Below are 24899 nucleotides of genomic sequence, written 5' to 3'. Positions count from 1 at the left end.
AGGATGGAATAATGATTTTAGATTACTCTTTAGACCCTTTCCTGTCGCAGACATGAGGCCCACCCACGCATGCAAGGTCATATTTTTATCGGAAGGTGTGGGGGAACACTGGGGTAGCAAATTTGTGGCTCCCTGCAGATTGCAGAAGTGTACGCAAGACAAATATAGGGAAAATGTTTGTTGCGAAAGTTTGAGGATTGGAAGGCTGTCTCAGCTAAACAAAAAAAAACTGGTGAGAGTCACACAAGATACGGCATACTGGACTCTCTTGGTTGTCTACTTTTCAGAAATGTGCAAGTTTGGTAGATTACCCTGGGTGCCAGCAGAACTAGGGCCCATATTTTGCAGCCACCAACACTGCAGAAAAGGGTCACTTTTGGGGTCGAACAATCAGATCTGGCCAAGTTGCATTTCCACCATTTCCTGCCACACAAGCTAGGCCCACCCACACATGTGATGTACTATTTTATATAAGGAGCTGTGGGTGAATGCTAGGTGGTAGGACATTTGTGTCCCCCTGTAGATTCCAGAACCTTCCCTTACAGAAATGTGAGATAAAAGTGTGCTTTTAGCCAAAGTTTGAGGTGTACAAGGCACTGTGGGTAAGAAAACATTGTGGGATCCACGTGAGGCACAACACCAGTGCACATCTTCTGAAGTCTCTTCCGAAACTTGAATAACATCTGACAGGTTTTCCTGGTGTTTGGCCCACTGAGACCTCAGATCCTTCTGTAAATCCTGCATATGTCACACGGGGAAGTGTACGAGCAGAGTAGTATGCATGAGGCCAGCAGGCCAAGAAGCCTCAGAGCTCCTCGCTCCAAGATCCAGGGCTCAGGCAACAAATGGCAACAAATGACATGCCTGGAACTGAACTCTCTCCAGAACAGCTCCTATAAGAGGAAGCCTCTGGAAAAAGTCAAGTGTAACTTTGGCTCATTGATCGTAAACCACAACAATGGTAGGAGGTTCGCCATCATCTGTAAGTGGTCTATGACTGACTTTGGTGAGCCCAACTTCAAAAGCCAGTCATCAAGGTAGAGGAAAACTGGCATCCCCCAACCTCTGAAGATGGGTGAAGACCAATGGCATCACTTCCATGAACACACGAGGAGCTGACCTTAAACCACAGTGAAATTCTGTCTGACTGCAGGACGGACATATACATGTACACATCCTCAAGGTACAAGGCAACCATCCAGTTGCCCGGATCTGCTCTTCTGTAGAAAGGCACTCAGAGTGAGAATATCCTAAATAGGCATATCCATAATGGATGCCTGCATGTCTCTAGAAAAGCTACTGGATCACATCCACCCATGGCAACAGACCACACTAGTACCCACCACTGCCCCACTCAGTAGTATCAAGGTCTCGCTGGCCATGTGTCAGACGGCATGCATATAACGGCCTAGCAGGCAGACTACATGGACCCACCTCAATATCAAAAGTTGACTGAAGAGAACATTTGCTTCCTAAAAGCCTTTATTCTTTACAACTGCCTGTCGGTAGGAGTGGAAGACAGGCATATATTGTTTTGAATGAAGACATCAATTTGGTATGGGATGGGCAGCGGGATACATCATGAGAAGGTGCACAGTAGGGGTCATCTCCATCTTACAAGCACTCTGCATGACATGGGCCTCCATGACATCTAGCAGGACCTGCGTACTGACATCAGGGACTCCATTTCCTTTTCACATGTCCTTCAGTCCTACTCTTGCATTAATAGCATTCTGTTGAGAGATGCCCTTGTCCCACTAGTGGAAGGCTGGGTGTTGGCCTAACCTCAGAGGAGGACTTCCCACAAGTTACACTGAACATTGGCAGAAAACGAAGCAGCTAACCACTAAATCCTGTCCAGATTGAAACACAAATCTTCAGGGATTAACACAAGTCAAGGACTATTTCACATTGAACAAGAGCATGGAGGTCATGGCAACTGGGAAGTCAGATGCTTTTAAGGCCGTGACAAGAAGGAAATGCATCGCCTCATGGTACAACTTTGCAAATTGAGGGCACTGGAAATTCACAAACTAGAGAACAAGTAGAAAGACCAAAATAAAAAAATATAGGGCCAGGTGTCCAAAACGTTTTTTGCTGTCCCAAACGTCCTGTTTGTGAACACAAAAAAGCATTTTGGTATATACAAAAGGCAAATTGGGACTTGGTAACTTGTTATCGAATCGCAATTTAGTTTTATGATTTGGTATTTGAAAAGGGAGTTTGTGTATGGTGTCTCTTCCAAATACCGAATCGCAAAGGTATGTCAATGTTTTGGCGACTGAATTCTGGTCACAAAACATTTATTTTTTACTGACTACTCAAAGGAAGTGCTAACCGTAAAATGGAACAACTGTCTGTTCTTAAAGAATGAAACTTAAACGTTTAATTTTCTTTTTTGAAACACATCCTGTTTTCCTTTAAGGAAAACAGGGCGCATGTAAGAACGTAGGCATGTGAAACCAGGACACAACTTCAAAGGTAACTCGCTTTCTTTATTCATAAATCCAGTTCTTTCGTAGCGAAAACATCCCGACCTCCGTCTCTCTCCCAACCGTCATTTACCACTCCTCTCCATTCTCCTCTCGCTCACCATTCTCATTCATCTCCTCGCGCACACACCACCAGACATTCTAACACTCACCTTCTCGCGCTCCCAACCCGGAACTAGGATATAACACTTCTCCCTTCTTTAACCAAAACAACAGTAACAGAACATAAACATTTTTTTTTTTTTTTAACATGCAAACTAATTACAACTAACTACGGTATTTTGTAAAATAGATACTTCACAACAAGTTATAGTCTTTGAGATATGACGGAGGTTTGACAGATCTGTTCGATCTCCTCACATGTGAACTGCACGGCAACTCTTCCGCGATATCCTTCCAACTACTTGAGTCTGAGTTCCGTGCATCCTTCCGACCAATAGAGTCTGAGTTCTGTGTGGAGACTCCAATGGCCTTCTTATGAGACACATTCCTACACAAGGAATTGAGATTTCCTTTAAATCTAACAATTCTATTCAAATTCCAAACTCTATTATCATCTGTTTTCACAGCATTAGTAAACAACTTCACAACCTTCATGGGACCAGAGAGTTTTTTTTTTATCAAAGGATTTTTGATAAGAACATAATCACCAACATGAACTTCCGTTTTCTTCACAGCATGAGTTTTATCAAAATTAATTTTACTCTTCATCTTCTTTGCACACTCCCTGGACCTCCACTCATCATTCACCATCATCCTACCCCTGCCATCAAGTAAATTATTAACCCAAGAAGGTTCCAATTCAGAATTTCCACGCCTACCTCGAAACAGAGTAAAAGGTGTTTCTCCTGTAGACGTGTGAGGGGTATGTCTATAGAGATAAACCTTTTTTAGCACTTCTTCCTTCTAATTCAATTGGTTATCTTTTGCAATTGAGATAGTTTCTTTGAGAACCCGATTGAAAGGTTCCACCATACCATTACCCTCGGGATGATACAACAAACAGAGTTTGTGTTTGACACCACATCCATGCAAAAACTCATTCATTTCTCCTGAAACTAACTGCACTCCATTATCTGTGAGAATGGTAGTGGGTAAGCCTTCTTGAATTATTAACTTCTTGATAAATTTTATCACCTTGTTAGTTTCGATACTCCCAGTAATATTTACCTCAGGCCACCTTGAAAACATATCAATAACCACAATCACGTATTCAGTCATACCACCACTCTGAATGGGTCCTAAGATATCAAGTGCAATATCATGCCACGGCCCTTTTGGAGTTTCCTTAGTGATCATGGGTTGAACACGAGGTTTCAAAGCTTTTTCACTCACCGCACACTGTAGACAATCTCTAACAACCCTTTCAGCTTGCATGTCCATTCCTGGCCACCAATAGGAGGAACGCAACCTCTCTTTGGTTTTAGATATGCCCATGTGACTATCGTGAGCCTGATTTACTAATTGACTCCTCACACTTCTAGGAGGTACCAACCTCGTACCTCTCAATAACAACCCATCAACACAAACCAATTCATTTCTCACATTCTAAAATTCAGCACTTCCCCCACAACTTTTGTTTTTAATCATCCAATCCTCTTGTATCAACTTGATGACTTCCTGTAGCACCACATCTCTTGAGGTTTCTTCACGCCATTTGACCTCAGGGATTATTTCAAAACTGACTTCACACACTTGATCAAAACATTCTGTATCATCACCCTCCAGACCTTCACTCTCATAGTTCCTACTTTCTGTAGAAACTAATCTAGATAAAACATCAGCCGACAAGTTATGAGAACCAGGGACATATTCTACAATAAAATCGTATTCCTGTAATCCAACAATCCACTTAGTGATCCTACTAGAGACAGAATCAATTCCCTTAGAGTAGAAAACTTGACATAAAGGTTTGTGATCAGTCCGCACGACAAAAGAACCTCCCCACAAAAACTTTTTTAACTTCTTAATTGCCCAAAAAACTGCCAGTGCCTCCCTCTCGATCACAGAATATTTGCTCTCAGCACCTCTAAGACTCCTAGAAATGAAGACAATGGTATTTTCAGGATTTAAACCACCTTGTTGTAAAACTGCTCCCAACCCTTTGTTACTGGCAGCGGTCGTCAAAATAGAACGCATATTGGGATTAAAATTCTTGAGTGCAGGCGCTATCACCAGAGAATTCTTGATACTACTAAATTCCCTCTCACACTCATCATCCCACTTGAAATCAGTACCCTTTTTTAGCAAACTTCTCATGTTGAAACATGAACTGGCAAAATTCCTGACAAATTTACCGTAAAATTCAGCCATACCCAGGAATCGCACTAGTTCCTCCTTCGAAGTGGGAGAAGACAAACACCGAATAGAGTCAACCAGTTCTTTCTTGGGTAAAACACCCCCACCAGAAATAGTGTGCCCTAGATAATCAATGGCCTCCACTCCAAACTTGCACTTCTCAGCCTTTATAGTTAGACCACTTTCAGTTAACTTCTTAAGTACCTCTCTGAGTCTTGTCATATGTTCTTTGAAGTTCTTACCATAAACAAGTATGTCATCTTGATATATACATACTCCACACAAACCTTTCAACACACGTTCCATCAACCTTTGAAAAACAGAAGCAGCAGAGATCAGACCAAAAGGTAATCGTACAAATCTGAAGGTGCCATATGGAGTAATGAAAGCTGTGTAGTTTCTACATGATTCATCTAGTTCGACTTGATGATAAGCCGACGTGAGATCTATTGTAGAAAAAAACTTAGCTCCTGAGACTGTAGACAGCAATTCCGTAATGTTAGGAAGCGGATACCTATCCACAACAACACACTTGTTAAGCTTGCGGAGATCCACACAAAGTCTGATCTGGCCATTCTCTTTCCTTGCAATAACAATAGGGGCCAACCATTCTGTGCCCTCCACTTCTTCGATTATTCCTTGATCCTTTAGTTTCATTAACTCAGTTTGAAGATCATCCCTTATGGAAAAAGGTACGCTCCGTACTTTGCTGCAAAAAGGAACAGAACCAGGAAACAATTTGATTTTGTGTGAATAACCTCGCATGCAACCTATCTTATCACTAAATAGATTTCTGAAGTCTTGACGAAGAGTGGAAATGAAATCTGGAACCACATCAGTGTTATTTACTTCTCTCACACCCGGCAGTTCCTTAAGAACAATAGAAGGAGAACTGTTGGGGTCAAGTATCACTCCCAAATCTTTTTGATGCCACCAGCTAATTATGTAAGTCTAATTTTTTAATACAAATTTCATATTCATTTAAGGCAATAGAATCAGTGTCAGGAATATCTGGAAGATGGTCAAAAATCTCTTGACCTTCCGTACCTAGGCAGTGAAGTAACAAAGCAGTCCTCCTTTCAGTACTAAGTGATGTACCACAAACTCTAGAATATCTTTCAAATACCTTCTTCCATTTGCTCCACTTTATTGGAGGATCTCCAGGAGTGGAGAGAAAAAAAGGTGGAGCAGCAACATTCTGCATTGTGTATGGAGAAAGAAAAAAAAAAAAATTATATATATATATATATATATATGTATATATATATATATATATATATATAATTAGCTAGTGAAAAACTAGACGAAAAGATTTGTTTCTGACAACCTTGTGAGGCAGTCGCAGGAGAGATGGCACGCAAGAAGGAACGGCAAAAAACTGCGTGATGGCAATGAACTCCGAAATTAGCACTTCATATGACTTTCAACGATAAGAAACAGAATTATCCTGGAAATGGGAAACACTGAAGGATTTGAGTTTTTTTTTAAAAGCATGAAAGTTGCTTTAAAAACGGGCTAGATATGCGCTGGCATCAGCATGAGAATCGCCCTGACATCAGCAAGCACTTCAGTTGACTTGGTAACAGTGAGTTCAAGAGCGCAATCTGCGCTCAAATCAAAAATGTGAAAGACGAACGAAACACGTTTGAAAACAAAGAAAACCATGAAGGCCTAGTAGGCAGCTTACGGTTACAGTTCACGCAAGTTCATTGACCTCTCCTTTTCCTTCCGTATATGTTTTCTCAAGTCAGGATGCTTTCCGAAGTTGGCGTGGGAAAAGCCTCTCGTCGCCAGTGTAAGAACGTAGGCATGTGAAACCAGGACACAACTTCAAAGGTAACTCGCTTTCTTTATTCATAAATCCAGTTCTTTCGTAGCGAAAACATCCCGACCTCCGTCTCTCTCCCAACCGTCATTTACCACTCCTCTCCATTCTCCTCTCGCTCACCATTCTCATTCATCTCCTCGCGCACACACCACCAGACATTCTAACACTCACCTTCTCGCGCTCCCAACCCGGAACTAGGATATAACAGCGCATTAAAAAAAACTGCTTCATTTTGAAGCAACTAAAGCAATTAGAGACATGGTGGTCTGCTGAGACCCAACCATGTCTGTGATTGCTTTATTTGAAAATAAAGCAAATGTTTTTAATGCAGCCCGTTTTCCAACATCCCTGTGATAGCTGTCACTCTGAATTGGTCGGAAACTGCAACCAACCTCTTTAATATTCATGAGGTAATGCCGATTTATGCCCCTCTAAGAATCGTTATTTAAAAGTTGTCTATTTTCTTACATCAGCAATTGCAATTTCCTAATTGCGATTTGGTAATAATCGCAATTAGGAAATCGCAATTCCTACTTTTGTACACCTGGCCCATAGAGAGAAAACATCCATAGCAAATCTGCACAATAGTAGAAGCCAATTTAATACCATCTGTACCAATAAAACAAAACTGTCATTTCTACATCTGAAAAGATACGGAAATGCAGCAAGGGACAAGGTGGGTATGCACTTTGCACATCAACTACATGGTGAGAGAGAATAAAATATAAAACCAGGGCTGAAATGATGAGGACAACATGGAGAGTATTCCTGATTGTGCCAATGACACTAGATACACTAGAAGCACAACATCTTGGAGATATTCCTGACTAAATTGACAATGGGCATCGTGCACCTATAATGACAAGGCCAGATAGATAATTAGGTCCCTAAAGGGAAATACAGTGCCTAGCCCGGAGAGAATTATAGGAAATTTTAATAAAATACACAACGCCCAACTCACCACTAAATTAACGGTGCTCTTTAATTTTCAGGGTGAACAGGAAGGGTGACGCCCACCATGGAGGATGCCATTATCTTGGTCATTCCCAAAACAGGTTCACATCCCTAGCTTTGCCTTCCATACAGGCCTATAAATGCCAAGCTTTACTCAAATATTCTCACCACTAGACTTGAGGAAAGTTTTATCAGGTACGATCCTTATGGACCAGAGATGGTTTCTTTCCTCCGGAAAGGCACACAACATTATTAGACAAATACTCTACCTGGTTCAAAAGGCACATAAAATATCCCTGCCATTCTAATATCTCTTGGTGGTTGTTAGACTTGTCATCTTTGGCATGGTTCTCCCCCTAATTATTTGCCTTCAACCCTCTGGTTGGGCTGACTTCGTTTTTTATGGCCTTAGTACTCTGTACACTTTACCACTGCTAACCCGTGCTAAGGTGCTTGAGCTCTCTCCTTAAAACACTGTATAATTGGCTCATATCCAATTGCCATATTTAATTTATTTTTTAAGTCCCTAGTAAATTGGTGCTGCCTGTGCTCAGGGTCTGTAAGTTAAATGCTACTAGAGGGCCTGAGCACAGATTGTGCGGCCCACTGAAATTAGCCCTTTAAACATGTCAGGTCTGCCTTTGCAGTTTGTGTGTGTAGTTTTAAACTGCCATTTCAACCAGGCAAAATAAACCTTCTGTCAAGCCCAAACCTTCCTTTTTAATACCGGTTAGTCACCCCTATGGTAGACCCTGGACAGCCCAGAGGGTAAAGTGCAGTGTATTTAAAAACCTGGACATGTACTTTAAGTTTTACAGGTCCTGGTAGTGAAAAATCCTTAAACTTGTTTTTCACTGCTGCAAGGCCTACCTCTTCCATACTATAACACTGGAGTTACCTTATTACATTTAATAAACTGTAACATTGACAAAGGAACAGATAACTAGTTCATGTTTGGGGTCTTTGGAATTGTAATGAGAAATCCTCTCTTATGGTAACATCAGATTTTAAATTACAATTCTGAAAATGCCACTTTTATAAAGATGGAATTTTCCTGCATTAGCCATTTAGTGCCTGCAGCACTAAGGTGGGTCGCATGATTGGGTGTAGCTGAAACGTTGGGATTTATGTATTCCTCTTACAAAGCCATACACAATACAGGGCACAGGTGTGCCTGGATGGGCCATCACTGGCAGGATAGGAGGATGGTGCTGGGCACAGTCCTACGTGCACTTGAATAGCCTGTGTCCTGGCTCCACACAAAGGACTGCATACCTCCTGTAGTCAGTCTGGAGCAAGGGAATGGGAGGCAGGAAACATGTGCACTTCAAAAGGGAAATCTCTCGAAGCTTCTTTCACTTCAAAGAAGGCATTGGTATAAATATTGGACCTAAGACAATAAATCTTCAGTATGCTTCTAGAACTATGAAGACTCCGTCAGGAAGAAGGATGCTATGTTGCTGAGAAGACTGCCACCCTACTGGTCATCTGCCCTGGTGGGCTACTGCCTAGCTAACCTGCTGCCTGGGTTGGACATGCACCTGAACCCAGGACTCCCAGAGTACCCCGCCACAAATTGTGGGAAGTCTTGTCCAAAACAGGAGTCCCTCGCCCTATTTTAAACATTATTAGAGATCTCTATACTGGCAATTATGGAAGAATCAGATGGGGCCCCCAAGGTGAATTAACCGAAAAATTTCTTACTGCTTGTGGTGTAAGACAAGGCTGCGTACTTGCCCCTACCTTATTCCTTCTTTTCATAAATGCATGTATTCCTTATCTCATGGAGTGTCCCAACGATTCCCCCAAACTAGGAGGGCAGAAGATTCCCTGCCTTCTATTTGCCGACGACACCCTGCTGATATCTCAAAACAGCCACAGGCCTTTCAACCTTGCTTTCAAGATTCATGGATTTTTGTAATGACCATGGTCTCGAAATCAATCGATCAAAAACTAAGTGCATGGTGTTTGGAGATAGAAAAGGCAGAATGCGACGACCTATTTATTTAGAGGGTGCTGCGCTAGAAAGAGTCAGCGACTTTGATTATCTAGGCCTGAAACTAGAAGACTCGCACAAGTGGCAGTGTCATATCCAGAAGGCCACCCTACGATTGAAACAGCGTGCGAGTGGCATTATAAGATTCGCAGCAAGATCCCCTAGCTTTGCCATGACGCCCGCCGTTGAAATCTACAAATTACAAGCAAGAGGGGGAGCAATTTATGGAGCTGAATTGTGGAGCCACTGTAGCTTAGATGATTTGACAAAAGTGGAAAACTCTTTCTTAAGGTCGCTGCTAAGAGTTCCATCCGGCACTCCTCTGCTTCCAATGCGAATGGATTTAAACCTACCCTCCATCAGCCAGATCGTCGCACTTAGGCCCCGGTTATACTGGATTCGCTTATGGTCATTAGATTCTCTCGCCCACTATAGATATGGGCTAGCTAACTTGATGGCCAATAACACCAGTTCAAAAATTAAGTGGTGTGTATACGTAGAACAGACTTTTTCACTACTTGGCTTGGAGTCTTATTGGAAGGACCCGTTATCTATCCCAAAAAATGCAACACAGACATTAAAGGATGCATTTTGGCTCCATGTCCAACTTTCACAACTGTCGGCTGTCTCGCCATTATCCATGACGGGCAATTTTCTACATTTTAAATGCCATTACGAATTTGCACAATATATGGACATGGTCTCTTCTCCGTTCGCTCGTGCATTATATACTAGATTTAGGGTGGGCTCACTTCCTTTGCGCACCCTCACATATAAATGGTCTAATTCTAGTTGCTCTTCTAAGATGTGTCCGATGGGCTGTGCCAGAGAAGAATCTATAACTCACATCCTCTTCCAATGCCCCGCATACCACAAACAAAGAGCCCGTTGGATCATTCCTCTATGCAGGATAATGGGTTTTAAAAATTGTTCGCTAGCTTTGAGAATTTTTAAATCTGATTCATCTGTTTTAGTGGTTTGCTGTCTGGCAAAATATCTAGATTCAATCTGGCATATCAGACTGAACACGCTCAAAAAAACTGAGGGAAAACCAATAATAAATGTGGGGAGCAGTCACTGATGAATCTATCTTTGCATGCACTTACTATTTTAATTGGCCTAGACATATCTCCCCTCCGTTGTTTTTATTCTGTTTTGTTTAGATATTTTTATATTTTTAAATAGAATTGCCTTTTTTATCTGATATGTTTTGCCAGGTCTGTATTAATTTTTTTTTTTTCCTTTAATACGCACTATGCGCTTTTACGTAAATCTATAATAAGGTGTGATTTTATAGTAGGGAAATGTTTATGTCCAAATACCTTTTTCCCCCCTTCCATTCTTTTTTTTTACTTCTTATAACTAAAATTGTCTTTTATGTAGCTTGTTGCTTTTTTTTAAATGTGATGTGCTTTTATGGTATTTTTACTTACCGAAATAAAGCTAATGATGATGATGACTCCCAGAGTCACTCCAAGGAATAGTCTGCTGGCCTCCTGTTCAGAGCCACAGAGACATAACAGGCACCAACTGCACAAGCACCCAGCTCCTGCTTGAGCCAGACCATGACCCCCGAGTGGTGCCCCCTCAGGTCCTGGACTCTTGGTGTGGCCTTAGAGAGGTTGAATTGCAGTTTGTGGTCTCTTTGTGACCATGAACGGGCCTGTTGGTGCCAAACCTTGTCACTTGCACAGCTTGCCAACACAAGATTGTATCAGGTAAACTTCACGCTATGGCACTGACCACTCGTGGAAGCGCTACCTCAAAGCTCTGACTCGCCTGCTCATTACGACAACCGGATCTTTGTGATATAGCAACGACTGTCCAGACGGCAAGCTTGCTTTTTGCACTACATCGACAACCATTTGCAACACTTCTCTGCTCCTCGCAGCTCACTCCTCCGAGGACAGGACTCTTTGCACTGGACTGAGAAAATAACTTTTCAGAGGGACTAACTTGGTCCCTAGGTTCAACCTGCGTTCCATTGCGGTTGGCTGGAACTTGTGATTTTTTTCCCGGTCTCGCCCGACCAGATAGTTGTGAGTTGCCCTATGGGTTATCTGGTGCAATTTTTTACTTAAATCTTCGAAATTGCATATCTCTGGTTCTACTTTTGGATGTTTGTCATTTTGATTTTGACTAATTTATTCTATTTTGCTCTATTTTTCTAAATTAGTGTAGGATTTTTCTTGTGTTGTGTTTTCACTTTACTACTATTTGAAATGATGCATACATTCCTTACACATTGCCTCTAAGTTAAGTCTAACTGCTCTGTGCAATTTGGGGTTTGTTGGTGTCTCACCCTTAAAGGATTGTGGTATGGCACCAGAGTAGAGAACCCATGAATCCCTATTGCCAGGCCAGGTGTAACATTGTGACTGTTTCTAAAATCCTTCCAGCTTTTACTGATCTGGCAGTGTCTGGAACCTTCTGTCTCCTTCCAGAATATGCTGGCCTTTCTGCTATGTTTAGGCTCTTCTGGAATATTCTGGCTTCTTCCAGCTTGCCCAGGAAGTGATGACCAGTGTGTGACTTCACCCTTGTTTGCCTCCCGAACTAACCCTGGGCCATTCTGCCAAAGTCACCATGGCTGGCAGGCTTGCATCTTGGTATCTGAGACACGCAACCACATCTCAAAAGTGAATACAATCCCAGAGGGCACAAACTCCACAATTTCTGACATTATCTCCATTTCACTGTGCCCTCTATGTCACATGTCGGGCAGGCCAGCTCCATAAAGTCTTCGGTCTTGAGGAATATAAAACGGTCTTCTACTCATGTGATGCTTTTGTTTTTTTTTTAAACCCCCTGGGGACCCTGACTCGCTTCCAAACTTATAAGGCTATTGCAGACAAATTAAATAGTTTCTGGTCACAAAAGCAAAAAAATCAAAAGTTTGAACCATAAGCTTCCCATAAATACTGCATGAGGACTGGCTGCTAGGTTTCCTTTCCAATGGGCTAATTCACACAATAAATTCCTCAGCATTAAAACTGACACCTGCTTTGCAGATTTATATGCTGCTCTCTCCTTCGAGAGGAAATAAATATTTAGACAGGTGTACTTCTCTATGCATCTCTTGAATAGGGTGAATTCACACAGTTAAAGTAAATGTCTTGCACAGGATTCTCTTTTTTAAGTGCTTCATAGTGAGAGAATTCTTTAAAAGGATACAACAAATGTTACCTAGATATATCTGTGGTGGCACTAAACCCAGGATCCTGATATGCCTTCTACAACAAAGGAAAAAAAGAGGGCAATTTAGACCTGCCTGAATTCCATAAGTGCTATATGACTGTCCACCTATGAATGATGGTGAAAGCTCAAAAGTAAAAACAGAATTTTCTGGGCATTTATGAGTCACACAACAGTAGACAAAGCACTATGTGACCTGGTTTGGTTGCGAAAAAATAAAAGCACTTCATATGTGTACCAGAATACACGGGTCACCACAAATAGGGTGTTGGACATGTCTGAGATTAATTGGGAGTCACCTCTCCCCCTTTTCCATAAACATTTCTCTGTTTTAATGGAAGCCTCACGCATGGGGAGAGGGTTGCAAAATGATTTTGGATCTCTTCTAGGGTGATTCAATAAAGACTTGTAATGAAAAAAAGAGTTGTTCCTTGAAGAGAGTTGTTACATCCTCCCCAGCCCGGACGTATGCACAAGAAGACGCCACACACACAGCTCATTTCTAATGTCTTTTCTCCTCAGTGTACAATATTCAAATAACTTCTCAATATCTCATAACCATTGAAGACCACACCTTAACACCTCCTAGACTGACTGCGTAACCCCTTTCCTCGAATCAGCCCCCCTAGCCAGGGCTCCCAATGCTCACAGTCCCAAGACACTTCATCTCCAGATTGTTAAACGAAAAGTCACACAAAGAAACATGAACAAATAGCACAATTACAGTTCCTTGATCAGCCGTCTTGGTGCTCGCACAGTTCGGCCAGACCAAGTGACATGAAGCAGTTGAGCTGTACCCCGGGTTAACCTCGAGGGTACAGGGTCTGATGTCTGATTAGGGCTTTCAGGTGGAACAGCTTCTTCTGGGCTTGCAGGGGCTGATAAATTGCCTAGACAGATGTTTGAAGTTGGGCAAGTCCCTTGTAAAGGATTTGCCAGGTCAGTGCGCAGTCATATGTCCCTTGCTCTGCACGACTTTCAGAGGTTCAACATCAAATGGAGAATCTGCCTTTTGTTTCCTTTTTTTTTTTTTTTTTACAAGAACCGAGTCACCCTTGTCGAACACGACCTCCCACACCTGACGACGACGTTGATCGGCATATGTCTTCATTTGATGTTTCTGAGCAGTGTCAGTAGTACGAACCTCATCATCTTTCAGAGTTCGCTCAGAGGTCCATTGTGATAATTTGGATCTCATAGCTCTCCCCTACATCAGGGTGGCAGGACTCTCACCACTCCTCTAGCTGAGGAAACCACTCTAGAACTCTTAATGCTCTCTTGGTGGCTACAATGCCACAATGTCCTTCATGAGCAATGACTTACTGTCTCAGGCTCGCAGGTATGACAATCCGGGATACTCTTAGCACAACGCCTTCTTTGATGACAGACAGATGATCTTGGACATTTCGGTATTTTTGAAATTCAACATCATCAGCGACCGACAACTCTTTCTCCATGATTAAGCTGAGGTAAAGTTTTAAGGGGTAGAATGTCCTTATCAGCATTTATGGCGTTGATAACCTGCTCAATGGACAGAGCAGCAGGTGTGCTAGACTTCACAATTAAATTGATGTATTCCTCTGCAGTGTTTGACGTTGAGCAGTGCCACTGCATGGGTAAAATAATCTGCAGGGTTTTGATTCCTGCTTTGCTTTTGCACAGTCTTCTATTCATACTTTTGCAGACACAACCCTACCTTTCAATGCAAGAGGGAATCTTGGCCTTCAAATTTCCAAAAATTGTGAGTAGCGCCTGGTGGTTTCTGACGACTGTGTGATGCTTTCCATACAGAAACAGATGAAAATGTTCACAGGCCCATACTACAGCTAGTCTTTTTCTGGCTCGGAGTAGGCACATTGTGTGTCGGACAAGCTTCACCTGGCGTATGCCATGATGTATATCCGAGCATTTGAATGTCCACTATGCTGAGCAAGGATCGCTCTCAGCCCCACTGGGCTCACATCAACAGTGATCTCAGTGTGCAGTTTAGGGTCAAAGTAAGCCATCTTAGTCGCATATGTAATCACATGTTTTGTACTCTTGAAACTGTGGTCACATTCAGTGGACCATCGGAACGGAACAGAGTTTTGTCAGGTCTCGTGATGGAGCACTCAGTGTGGCAAAATCATGAATGTACCACGAACAACAGCCATGCCATGCCCAAGAAGGACCTTACCTTGGAGACATCTTGCAGAGGACTTGTGGTAAACAATGCTCACACTTTATCAGGAGTCATCCTGCCATCAGAAAACACATGCTCAAAGAATTTAGAGTTTTGTTTTAGGAAATTCACATTTTTCAGCATTTGATGTGAGACCTGCATATGTAGGTATCTGGCACACTTGTTTGAGAGCTTTATTATATTCTTTTCCTGGTGCTCACCAGTATGTCATCACTGCAATTGAAGGCATGTGTAACAGGCTGAATAGCCCAACGTATCTCATCTTAAAATATTTCTGCAACAGATGACACTCCAAAGCTCAGTCTTTTGTATTTGTACAGTCCAACATGAGTCGAAAAAGTGGTAATGTACCTACAGTTTTCTTCCCGTTTGAGTTGATGGTACCCTTTGGTCAAGTCAAGACGGGTAAAGACTGACTCCATTCAGCTGCATGATCATATCCTAATTGTGCAGACGAGGGTGCCTTTCTCTCTCAATTGCCTTGCTGGCCTGGCGCATACCCACACAGATGTGCACTGCGCCTCCACCATTTTTTTTCCCACTACCACTATAGGTCACTACCATGGTGTGGGACCAGTAGAGCACTCAATGTGTTTCAGCAGGGCTTTTAGTTCCTTCTCGACTGATTCTTGTACATGAAATTCTATCCTGTGGTGTTACTATGCAACAGGTCTGATGTCTTTACTGAAGTGGAGTTGCACCTTCATCGGCATGAGGCTTCTTAGGCCATGGAACAGGGACGGGAACGGATGCACAATGACACTGTGTATTTAGGCTGTAATTGATAGATATCAGCCCTATGTCAGCAGCAGATGCAAAACTAAGAAAGCATGCACTATATGGAGTACTGTCAAAAACGTAGATCACTGTGAATGATCCTTGACTTCATGATGAGTGGGAAGCAGTCCATGTAAACATCTTCGTATTTGACGCTTTAAGACACAATACAGGTGTCAAACTGTGAAATTATTCGACTGGCATGGTGTGGATTGATACACCGCTTTCAATTACAAAGGTTATGGGACAACTGCTGACTTTAAGTTTGATCTTAGGGCAATGACCATATGAGTTCTTTTGTTTCGTAACTCGCTTGCGTTTTGTATTGGTTTGTCTTCTTTGCCAGGTGTTATGGACCGTATGAGCATGTTGCGTCTTTTTGTTTATGATCAATGCACTTTCATCCTCTTCACTGTGGCTCAATGGTGACGTCGAGGAGCTTGTACAGGGTAACTCTGATGACAATTAACTTCATTTGGTTTCAACCTGTCACAATTGAGGTTGTTTTTTGTCATTGTGGGTGTGTCGAAAATGCTTCTGAAACTTTCTGGCGTCCGTTTTCTCATCTTGCCGTGACATACTTGGTTTCTAGTTTGCTTTGCAAACTGCTATGAAACAATTCTTCTTTACATACCTCTTGCATGTTTGTCTGATAGCTGGACATTTATCCTCATATGAAAATGAAAATCCACACTGGAAACACAGACTTTCTTTCTTTTATGAAGTCGGCTTGCAGGTGTCTCCTTGGTGCTTGTGACTACTCTTTATGACTAAGGCCGATTCACCCATGCTGTCCCGCTTCTATGTCGGTGGCTTCCCGATCTGCTTGTTCCTCGGCTCTGGCAGCCATCAACACATTTTCTAGACTGAGTGTCTCTCGCAACATGCGTCTTCTGGAGGAGTCCAACAAACAACCATCAATGACTAGGAGGTGCATGGCTTCCTCATCATTAAATTCCCTAAATTTGCAATGTTTGATGAGCACATCAAGTCTCCCAACAAACTCATCCACCTTCTCACCAACTTGTCTCACTTGACTGAAAATGTACCTTTCATAGTCGATGTTTGGCATCGAATTGAACTTGGCTCCTAAAGCTTCTTTGATTTGACGGTATGACATTGTCTCAGTTTGCAATATCTTCTTTATCAGTTCTTTCACTCCATCACCAGCAACTAAGTATTTAATGATCCAGGGCATGTATGAAATTGTCAAAGGTCTCAATCCATGTGGTCCTTTAGCGCCAATATTCTGTTTTCTATAGGTATCGAATGGGGAAGAGGTTTCATAAATGCAGCAAGACTGTACTCCATTTCTGTTGCCGCAGCTACAGGGGACCTTCGCTATCTTGAAGACTTTTTGAATTGTACTGAAGTCCACCATCTGCCGACTTCGTTTGTCTTCGGCAGCTTCTCTGGGAACCAACAACCTTTCCAGCACAACCCTAGTATTCGCTTTCGAGTCACTTCACCTGATTTCGAGATCGCAAAAACTGGTCAGTAAAGTTTACTATTTGTACTTGGTTGTCACTGCCTTATAGCATTATATCTGGTTGTCGCTGCCTGTGTTGTACCTGGCTGTCACTGCCTTTAATGGTTTCTTTGTATTAATGATGGCTTAGTGTTGTGGTGTAGCACCTCCCTTTATTTCATAGGCTGGCTGGCAAGCCTTAGTGGGCTTTTCCAATAGTGCTTCTCTGCTAGGCCTTCAGCTTATGCAAAAGGCCTCATATGGGCTGGAGTGGAGCTTGTACTCAACATACAGCAACTGCAGGCTTCTTTGCACCGCCTTGAGACACACGTGGTACGCACAAGCAGTTTGCTACTGCCTTAAAAACTCTCAAGAAGAGCAGTTCTGTTTCTTCGGAGCACATATCCTCTACTCATTGCCAGTTGTCACATCCTCCCCAGCCCAGGAGCATGCACAAGAACACGCCACACACGGAGCTCATATCCATAATCTTTATTCCTCAGAGTACAGCATTCAACTAACTTCTCAATATCCCATCACTGTTAACGACCACACCTTAACACCTCCTAGAATGATTGTGCAAACCCTTTCCTTGAGTCTGCCCCTTAGCCACAGGATCTTAATGCTCACACTCCCAAGACACTTCAAGACAGAGATTCCATTACACATAGTTACAGTGCACTACATCCTCCTATCAGAAAATGCAGGTAAAAGTGAGAAAACCTCTTTTGAGAAGCTGATCCTGAAGCTGATTGTGACAAAAGGTGTGATTTTTCAGGATGTCAGAATTGCCGGTGGACGCCCTGGCTGCGGGTACATGAGTGCAAATGAATAAGTAGGAAAATAATAGGTGAATCACCTTTGGATACCTACAGACCCCAAGGAAAGATAGCCTAAGAATGCTACACGTATGAGAAACAGAAAAATATACACTCCAAGATGTATTGTAAGATTATCTATGATTGGCACTACATGCATTCTAAAATTCATCACACGTACTTCAATGCAAATCAGTCCTCTTGCAGAACATTTGGCAGAATAGGCAATGCCTTAATTTCTGGTGGAACTACCCCAAGCTACACACATTTTGGAAAGCAGTTCCCAAAACGCTTACAAATATAAAGGGGTACCCATGTTTCTTTGATTCTGGTGTATTCATACTGAGACTGTGATTGTTGGGGTATAGTGTTCCTTTGGGGTTGGTATGGCACTTGACATTGCAGTGCGTAACAGCAGCTCAATTGTCTATGGCAAAAAAAAAGGGGAGCCACCCTCCATAGTTCACGGCTTCCACATACTCGAACATTTTAGCCATGGAAGGACTATTGTAATCTTGATAAGACACACTTCCACTTCGATGGACTATGAAAGGAGGTGTAGGACTGTATCTCTAAGGGATTCCTGACACTGGCTTGTCCACTTAGATGGAGAGCACTGGACCTCTTCTCGTAGATGGCCATTTGGAACACAGTTACAAGGAAGTCTAAAGCTGGTAAGAGGAAGCTTGATGAATAGTACAATACTCTCTTCTGGGTAGCACATTTGTAAGACTCTTGGAGAAGGAGTTTGGGGTGAGACTTGGGGTTTGAGGGAGTCTAGGGAGAACCCAACAGTAGAAACTGTAAAGTGCTGTTTGGCATGCTAGGATGTATCAAGTCCACTGCTTCCTGAAGGTTGCAATTCTAACAACCATACCTTTGGAAAAGCACATTGTGAAAAAAAGGTTTGCTTTTATCTGTTTTGGTCTCAGCAGAAAGCAAGTCCAAGCAAGGGTGCCCTGGGCAGAAAAATGTCAGCAACCAGACTCATCTTCCTTAACCTGGGAATTGCAACCAGATGGACATAACTCGGGTAAAAAGACCATGAAGGGATGCAATAAGCATATTTGGTGTCTACGAAAGGACAGCCAACTCAGTAAAGTTCTGATTCTAATGTTCTGCAGAGAACTCAAGAGAAGATGACCACAAGAGTAGATGACCACTTCCCATAACTAATGGATACATCATTACAATCCTACAATGGGAATTTCACACCTCTCAGAACACACTACTTAACAAACGCTTCTCCATTAAACTATACTGCATATTACCTTACCAACTGCATTCCATGTTGATGGGAGTATTTGCTCTGAGATTTGTCTTCCTATTACTCTATGCAATTGCACTCACCTATCAAGTGAAGTAGCCATTGCTAAGGCCATGACTCCCTGCAGACTAAGCCACTTGGCCCTCTGGAATTTCTTGATCACCTTTGTAGGAAAACAACTACATTTTCTTTTAATCCCATACCTATTGTTCGTACAAGTTCAGACTGCCATTGAGGAAGCACTTTTCAGGATTGAGTACCATTATGAAATCTTGAACAAACTTTTTAATCTTGCTTTCCTATTTAAATTCCTCATTACCCAACACCTGTTCTGTTTCTCAACATCACTTCTCTTATTGTGTTTGAAGAGACGGGTCATTTCAGAAATCTACAGTAGGAGTGGAGCCTAGAGGGCTTGTGATTCCTAAAACCCAACCTCGTCTAATTTGGTTTGCTGACCTTTCAGCCCCCATCTCCTAAAAGGCTGTGCTGGCCTTTTAGTCGCCACTCATTACAGTGCTTCATTAAATTGGAGTATTCTCAAAACACACATTTAGACTGAACAAACCACCCACTTGTTCTCCTATACCAAGTAACGACTTGAAACTGAGACCAGTCTTTGTTTATGGGAATACTAAATGAGAACAAGGAAAATGATAATTATTACTAACATCATTCGCATTGTTACTTTTCCTAATCTTCTTACTGGGATTCCACAACTGTGATGGGTAGGTCCCTGGCCTATTGAACATTCTGTCTAAAACGATGTAGACCTTACCTTTTAAAACTGTGTGCCTCCTACCTTCCCTCCATAAAATAACTACCAAATACATTACTAAATGTCTTTCACACATATGGCCTCAGAAGGTGTCTATAAAAGAGCCATGCACAAAATTGCCTGATTCACTTGTATATTGTTCTCTGTGTTTATGCTTAATTTACAGTAATGTCAAGGCTACACCAGGATCCTCTTATTTTTGGAAAAACGCTGCAGAATTGACCAGGATAAAGGTAATTGAAGAACTTCCCATTAAGCATCCCTCCACATGCCCACAAAGTTCATAAGCAGGATCATGTGTCTTTTGTCTAATTGGTGGATGAGATTGACAAGACAGTTGAAGTACTGACTTACAGATAGGATAGTGAGTACTATAAGTAGCTTTCATAAGGCCCAGGAGAGTAATGCAGATTTACTGTAACAATTGCATTCCTTCGTTTTTGTGGGCAGAACTAGACCGAGAACTTGCTAATGGTGACTGGAACCAACTAGTATCCACACTTAATCTACTGCTCCTTTGAGACAGCATACTGTAGGGGAAAAGTACTTCCACTTCTAAAATTCATAATAACAATCCTGTTTGACATCAAGGTTTGATGCATATTGTTTGAATCAATCAAAAAACAATATCTCTATTCTGTCAAAGGGGTTGAGGAAAAGGACATTCCTGCACATATAAACATTTATGAATGATTTAGGAGGAGGCAATAAAAAAATATAAATGAAAATAAGAGATAGATAACCATATATTTAATGATAGTGGAACCCATGAATTCAAGCAGCCTAGGGATACAGCTGGAGCATTTAAAATGGTCTGCAAGGATAAAAGTCTGAGCGAATACACCATATGATAACTTTCTACCAAATTAATCACATTTCTGGTCCTACTTAGAACAGGTGCAATAACCAATGAGAAGCGTACCTGAAGAACCTTAGACAAGAACATTTTTACTAAAGAGACACTTACTTCTCCCAAATCTCGAATCCTTTTTAGGAACCTTTTTTCAAAATGGGTTGGATCAATCTCCAAATTTGGTTTGATCTCAGAATTGATATCTGGATCTGAGGCGAAAAAAATAAGAAATTGTTTTTTAAAGAAATTTGAAAGTTGAAAAGAAAATGCACAAAGTAACACTGTGTGATAGTTACACATAATTATTAATGTAGTTTTGTGGATTCTAATGTATCACATGGAAACTTATTTTTATAAGTTATTCAAATATCTCTCCAGGATGAGGGTGGTAAGGTAACAACATCTGGGTCAATTCCAGCAAATGTCTATGGTGATAATATCAGCTTGTTTCCTTACTAGGTACAAATGTTTTGTAAGCTTTTCCATATTAACCTACAAATGCAGTTAGTTCCAGAATAAATCCAAACTAATACATTGGGGTACAGTTAGGATTTTACAAGAAAATACATGCCTCCATTGGAAACAATAAAACTAGATTTGTTATACTCTTTCTTTGTAGATTCCCAACTTTGTGAAGATTCTCAAATAATCCATTTAAATTGGACGAGGGAGCAGAGGAATTCAGATATAACCCTCATGGAAAGGTTATGCAAGATAAGCGAGTTAAACATATCACAGGCAAGTTCCTAGTTTCCATTTTTTAAGTTTGGTTAGTTCCACATATCTGGCAAGAATACATTGGATGCTATAGCTGCACGTAATTTTCTTTATCACCTATACCTCGGCCCTAACCTGGTCATAGACTCCCCTATCCCAACATGTAGACATCATTTCTAATTAATATCTTACATATAGGCTGCATGCTTGAAAACTGCAGTAATATACTAGTTGGGAAATGTTTGCTGAAGCGTCTGCGTCTGAGCCCTGGACCTGTGCACACCTGAAGCAATTAATATACACATTAGTTAGAGAATTTGTGATGTAAACTAAATGAAATTTTTGAAATGCCAATGACATATGTGTTAGAAACAAATAAGTGAGGTAAACATGTCTTTCACATGAACATAAGAGTTGACAGAAATGCCAGCAAAAGGTGTGTAGGGTCTATGGACTTGCAAGCACTGCCCAGCACTTAGATTAGCCTGCCATGAAGTAATGTTATAATCGCAATGATTTTTGGACCTCACCTTCAGACAGCTTTTACAAAACAGTGCTTGAAGACCTGTATCATTCTACTGCTCACATTCAGGGAATTACTTTTTTCTATCAAGATTATGTGAGAACGCATACATTTTCTTGTACTCTCTCTCGTGTGCTGCTCCTGTCCCTGTGCACTGTGTTGTTCCCTCCTCTCCAAACCCAAGCTCCTCCTTAGCTTCCCTCACCCTGTTTTTATGTTTATCCAAAACCATCACACTCCTTTTAGTTGCTCCTCCGCTCACTTCTGTTCCAGTCCTTAACCTCCTGGGTGAGGGCGTCGGCCACTGGCTGATGCCCGCAATACCTCCCTGATGCGGGTCACAACCAGTGGCCGACACCAGGGAGGGGGTTAAAAAATCCCTTTGCACCCAAGGATTTTTTTTAATTTAAAAAAAACGGGGAGACACAGAGGACCTTGCGGCCACTTACTGCTCCAGTGGGGAAAACAGGCCCAAAAGCGGCCTCCCTGACGTTTGGGAAGGCCTCATTTGAAAGGGGAGATTCCCCCCTTTCAAACGAAGCCTTCCTCGATCTAGGGCCAGGAAACCCCACTAGACACCAGGGATTTCTCTTGTGGGGAGGGTTGGCCCCTTGGAAAAAGGGCAATTGCAATCGCTACCCCCCCCCCCCCCCAGTCCCCCCAGGGGTTTAAAAACAAAATAATGAAATTGACAGGGGGTCGCCCGTGAGCAGGGCGACCCACTGTGGGGCAATAATTTTTTTTATATTTCTCTGGTTTCCCTGGGGGTCACTATATATAGGCATATTATGTAGATATGTCTATCTATATATATAGAAATATATCGCTATATATAGAGAGATATATCTAGCTATATATATAGATTGATATATCTATAGCGATCACTTTTGTCAACGCGTGTGTGGTTTCTCTGGGGGCTGCGATAACATTTAAAAGTGATTATATATATATATATATATATATATATATATATATACACATATATATATATATATATATATATATATATATTCATATTCGTCACCAGTTCTATTGTAGTTGCCGCTTGCGTGTTCAAAGCAATGCACATACTTTAACTGACACGTTTCAACTGTAGCTTTTAGGCAGCAATAAAAAAGTCAAGTAAGTCTTGTGATTATGTTTCTGCTACAAAAGGATCTGACTTTTGTCTAGTGGCAGTTTTGATGCCATAAAGTAGTACACAAGGTTTATATTCCTACTGCAAAGGTCAAATCTGTATTTGATGTAAATAGCTGAATAGATTAGTAAAGCCAGCCATTACCTGCGCTATAATACAAATGAAATGTATGTGCGAGGGAGGCTATGGTGAGATGAAGGACACTTTTGCTGGGTGGTAGTGACGGAATCGGAGGAGGTCTAATGGGACTGGGAGCACCAATATTGATTGTTGGACTGGGCACTAGAGGCACTAAAGACTGACGATTGGTATGTGACAAGGTGAAGTAACAGTGTGTCTTTTTTTTAGTGTCTTGAGAGAACGTGCTGATTGAGGGAATAAGCAAAGGTAAGGTGACCTCTACTGTTGCACATCTCACACACACCCCCACCAGCAATGTTGTGACTGTCTACGTAGGCTAGTGTTTTAGAGCAACAGTTTATCCAGTAGCAGAGATGGCATCTCGATGGATGACTGCTGCTCAAGCCCTCACTCAGGTTATAGAAGACAGCTCTGACGTAGGATCAGAGACTGAGACACCAGATACTGAGACAACATCTGAGGGATAGGACATTGGCGCAGACTCTGGGAGTGATTTTTAAGTCATTCGATAACTCCTCTTCCACTGATTATGAGGGAGGTGATGAGGACAGTCCTGCTGTCCCTTCGCAAGCACAGTCTGTGCAGCGGCACAATAGCGGGTTAGCCCAACCAAGAGAGCAGGTGCATGCGGCGGCAAGCACAGAGCTCTCCAATTTAGTTCAGCCCCAAATCCACCACCCAAATCATATTGTGGAGACATCAAAATTATCGAACACAACCTGGTTTTGTAAGGCAGGGACCTGCGTTTTTGGTCCTGGGCTTGGCGGCCATATGGGGAACCCTACCAAACACAGACTTTTCTGGAAACTAGACATCCATGGGAGTCCACAGAGGTGTGACTTGTGTGGATTTCCCAAAGATTTATTATCCAGAATACCCTACAAAGGTGAAATATTGAATAAAAACTCAATTGTTTTCTTGCATTTCTGTCACACAAACTACAGGAATATGCTGGGATCCACAAAATTCCAACCACCCGTGTTTCCCCACCAGTCCTGATAAGAACGCTACCCCACTTGACTGCTTGTACCTAGTGCCTGTGTCAGGAATGGATCACCCCAAGGTCAACAGTTGCCCTCATGTAAGGACCAATATTGACCATTGTGTGATCTATTCCTGACATGGGCACTAGGCCTACCCACACAAGTGAGGTACCATTTTTATCGGGAGACTTGGGGGAGTGCTGGGTGTAAAGAAATTTGCACCTCCTCTCAGATTCCAGAACTTTGCAGCACCTAAATCTAAAAAGTGTGTTTTTGTGCCAAACTGTGAGGTTCTGGGTAACAGAACCTGGTGAGAGCCCCACAAGTCACCTCATCCTAGATTCCCCTAGGTGTCTAGTTTTCAAACATGCAAAGGTTTGGTAGGTTTCCCTAGGGGCCAGCTGAGCTAGAAGCCAAAACCCACAGCTAGGCACTTTCCAAAAAACAGGTCAGATTTCAATGTATAAATGTGATGTGTCCATGTTGCATTT

The 24899-nt window shown here is 42.0% G+C and overlaps 1 protein-coding gene across 3 annotated transcripts in view; it reads right to left on the bottom strand.

Annotated features, from left to right (window-relative positions):
• JAK1 (Janus kinase 1) overlaps window positions 1–24899 on the bottom strand; it is a 481031-nt gene that overhangs the window by 50075 nt on the left and 406057 nt on the right. For all 3 annotated transcript variants that reach the window (XM_069232503.1, XM_069232505.1, XM_069232504.1), the window contains exon 18: window positions 21021–21115. In XM_069232503.1, coding sequence (XP_069088604.1) covers window positions 21021–21115 — 95 coding nt within the window. The remainder of the gene's footprint in view (window positions 1–21020; window positions 21116–24899) is intronic.

This window comes from Pleurodeles waltl, chromosome 4_2 (genome assembly GCF_031143425.1).
Source record: "Pleurodeles waltl isolate 20211129_DDA chromosome 4_2, aPleWal1.hap1.20221129, whole genome shotgun sequence".
NCBI classification, from domain to species: Eukaryota; Metazoa; Chordata; class Amphibia; order Caudata; family Salamandridae; genus Pleurodeles; species Pleurodeles waltl.
This window is presented reverse-complemented; position numbering and strand designations above follow the sequence as displayed.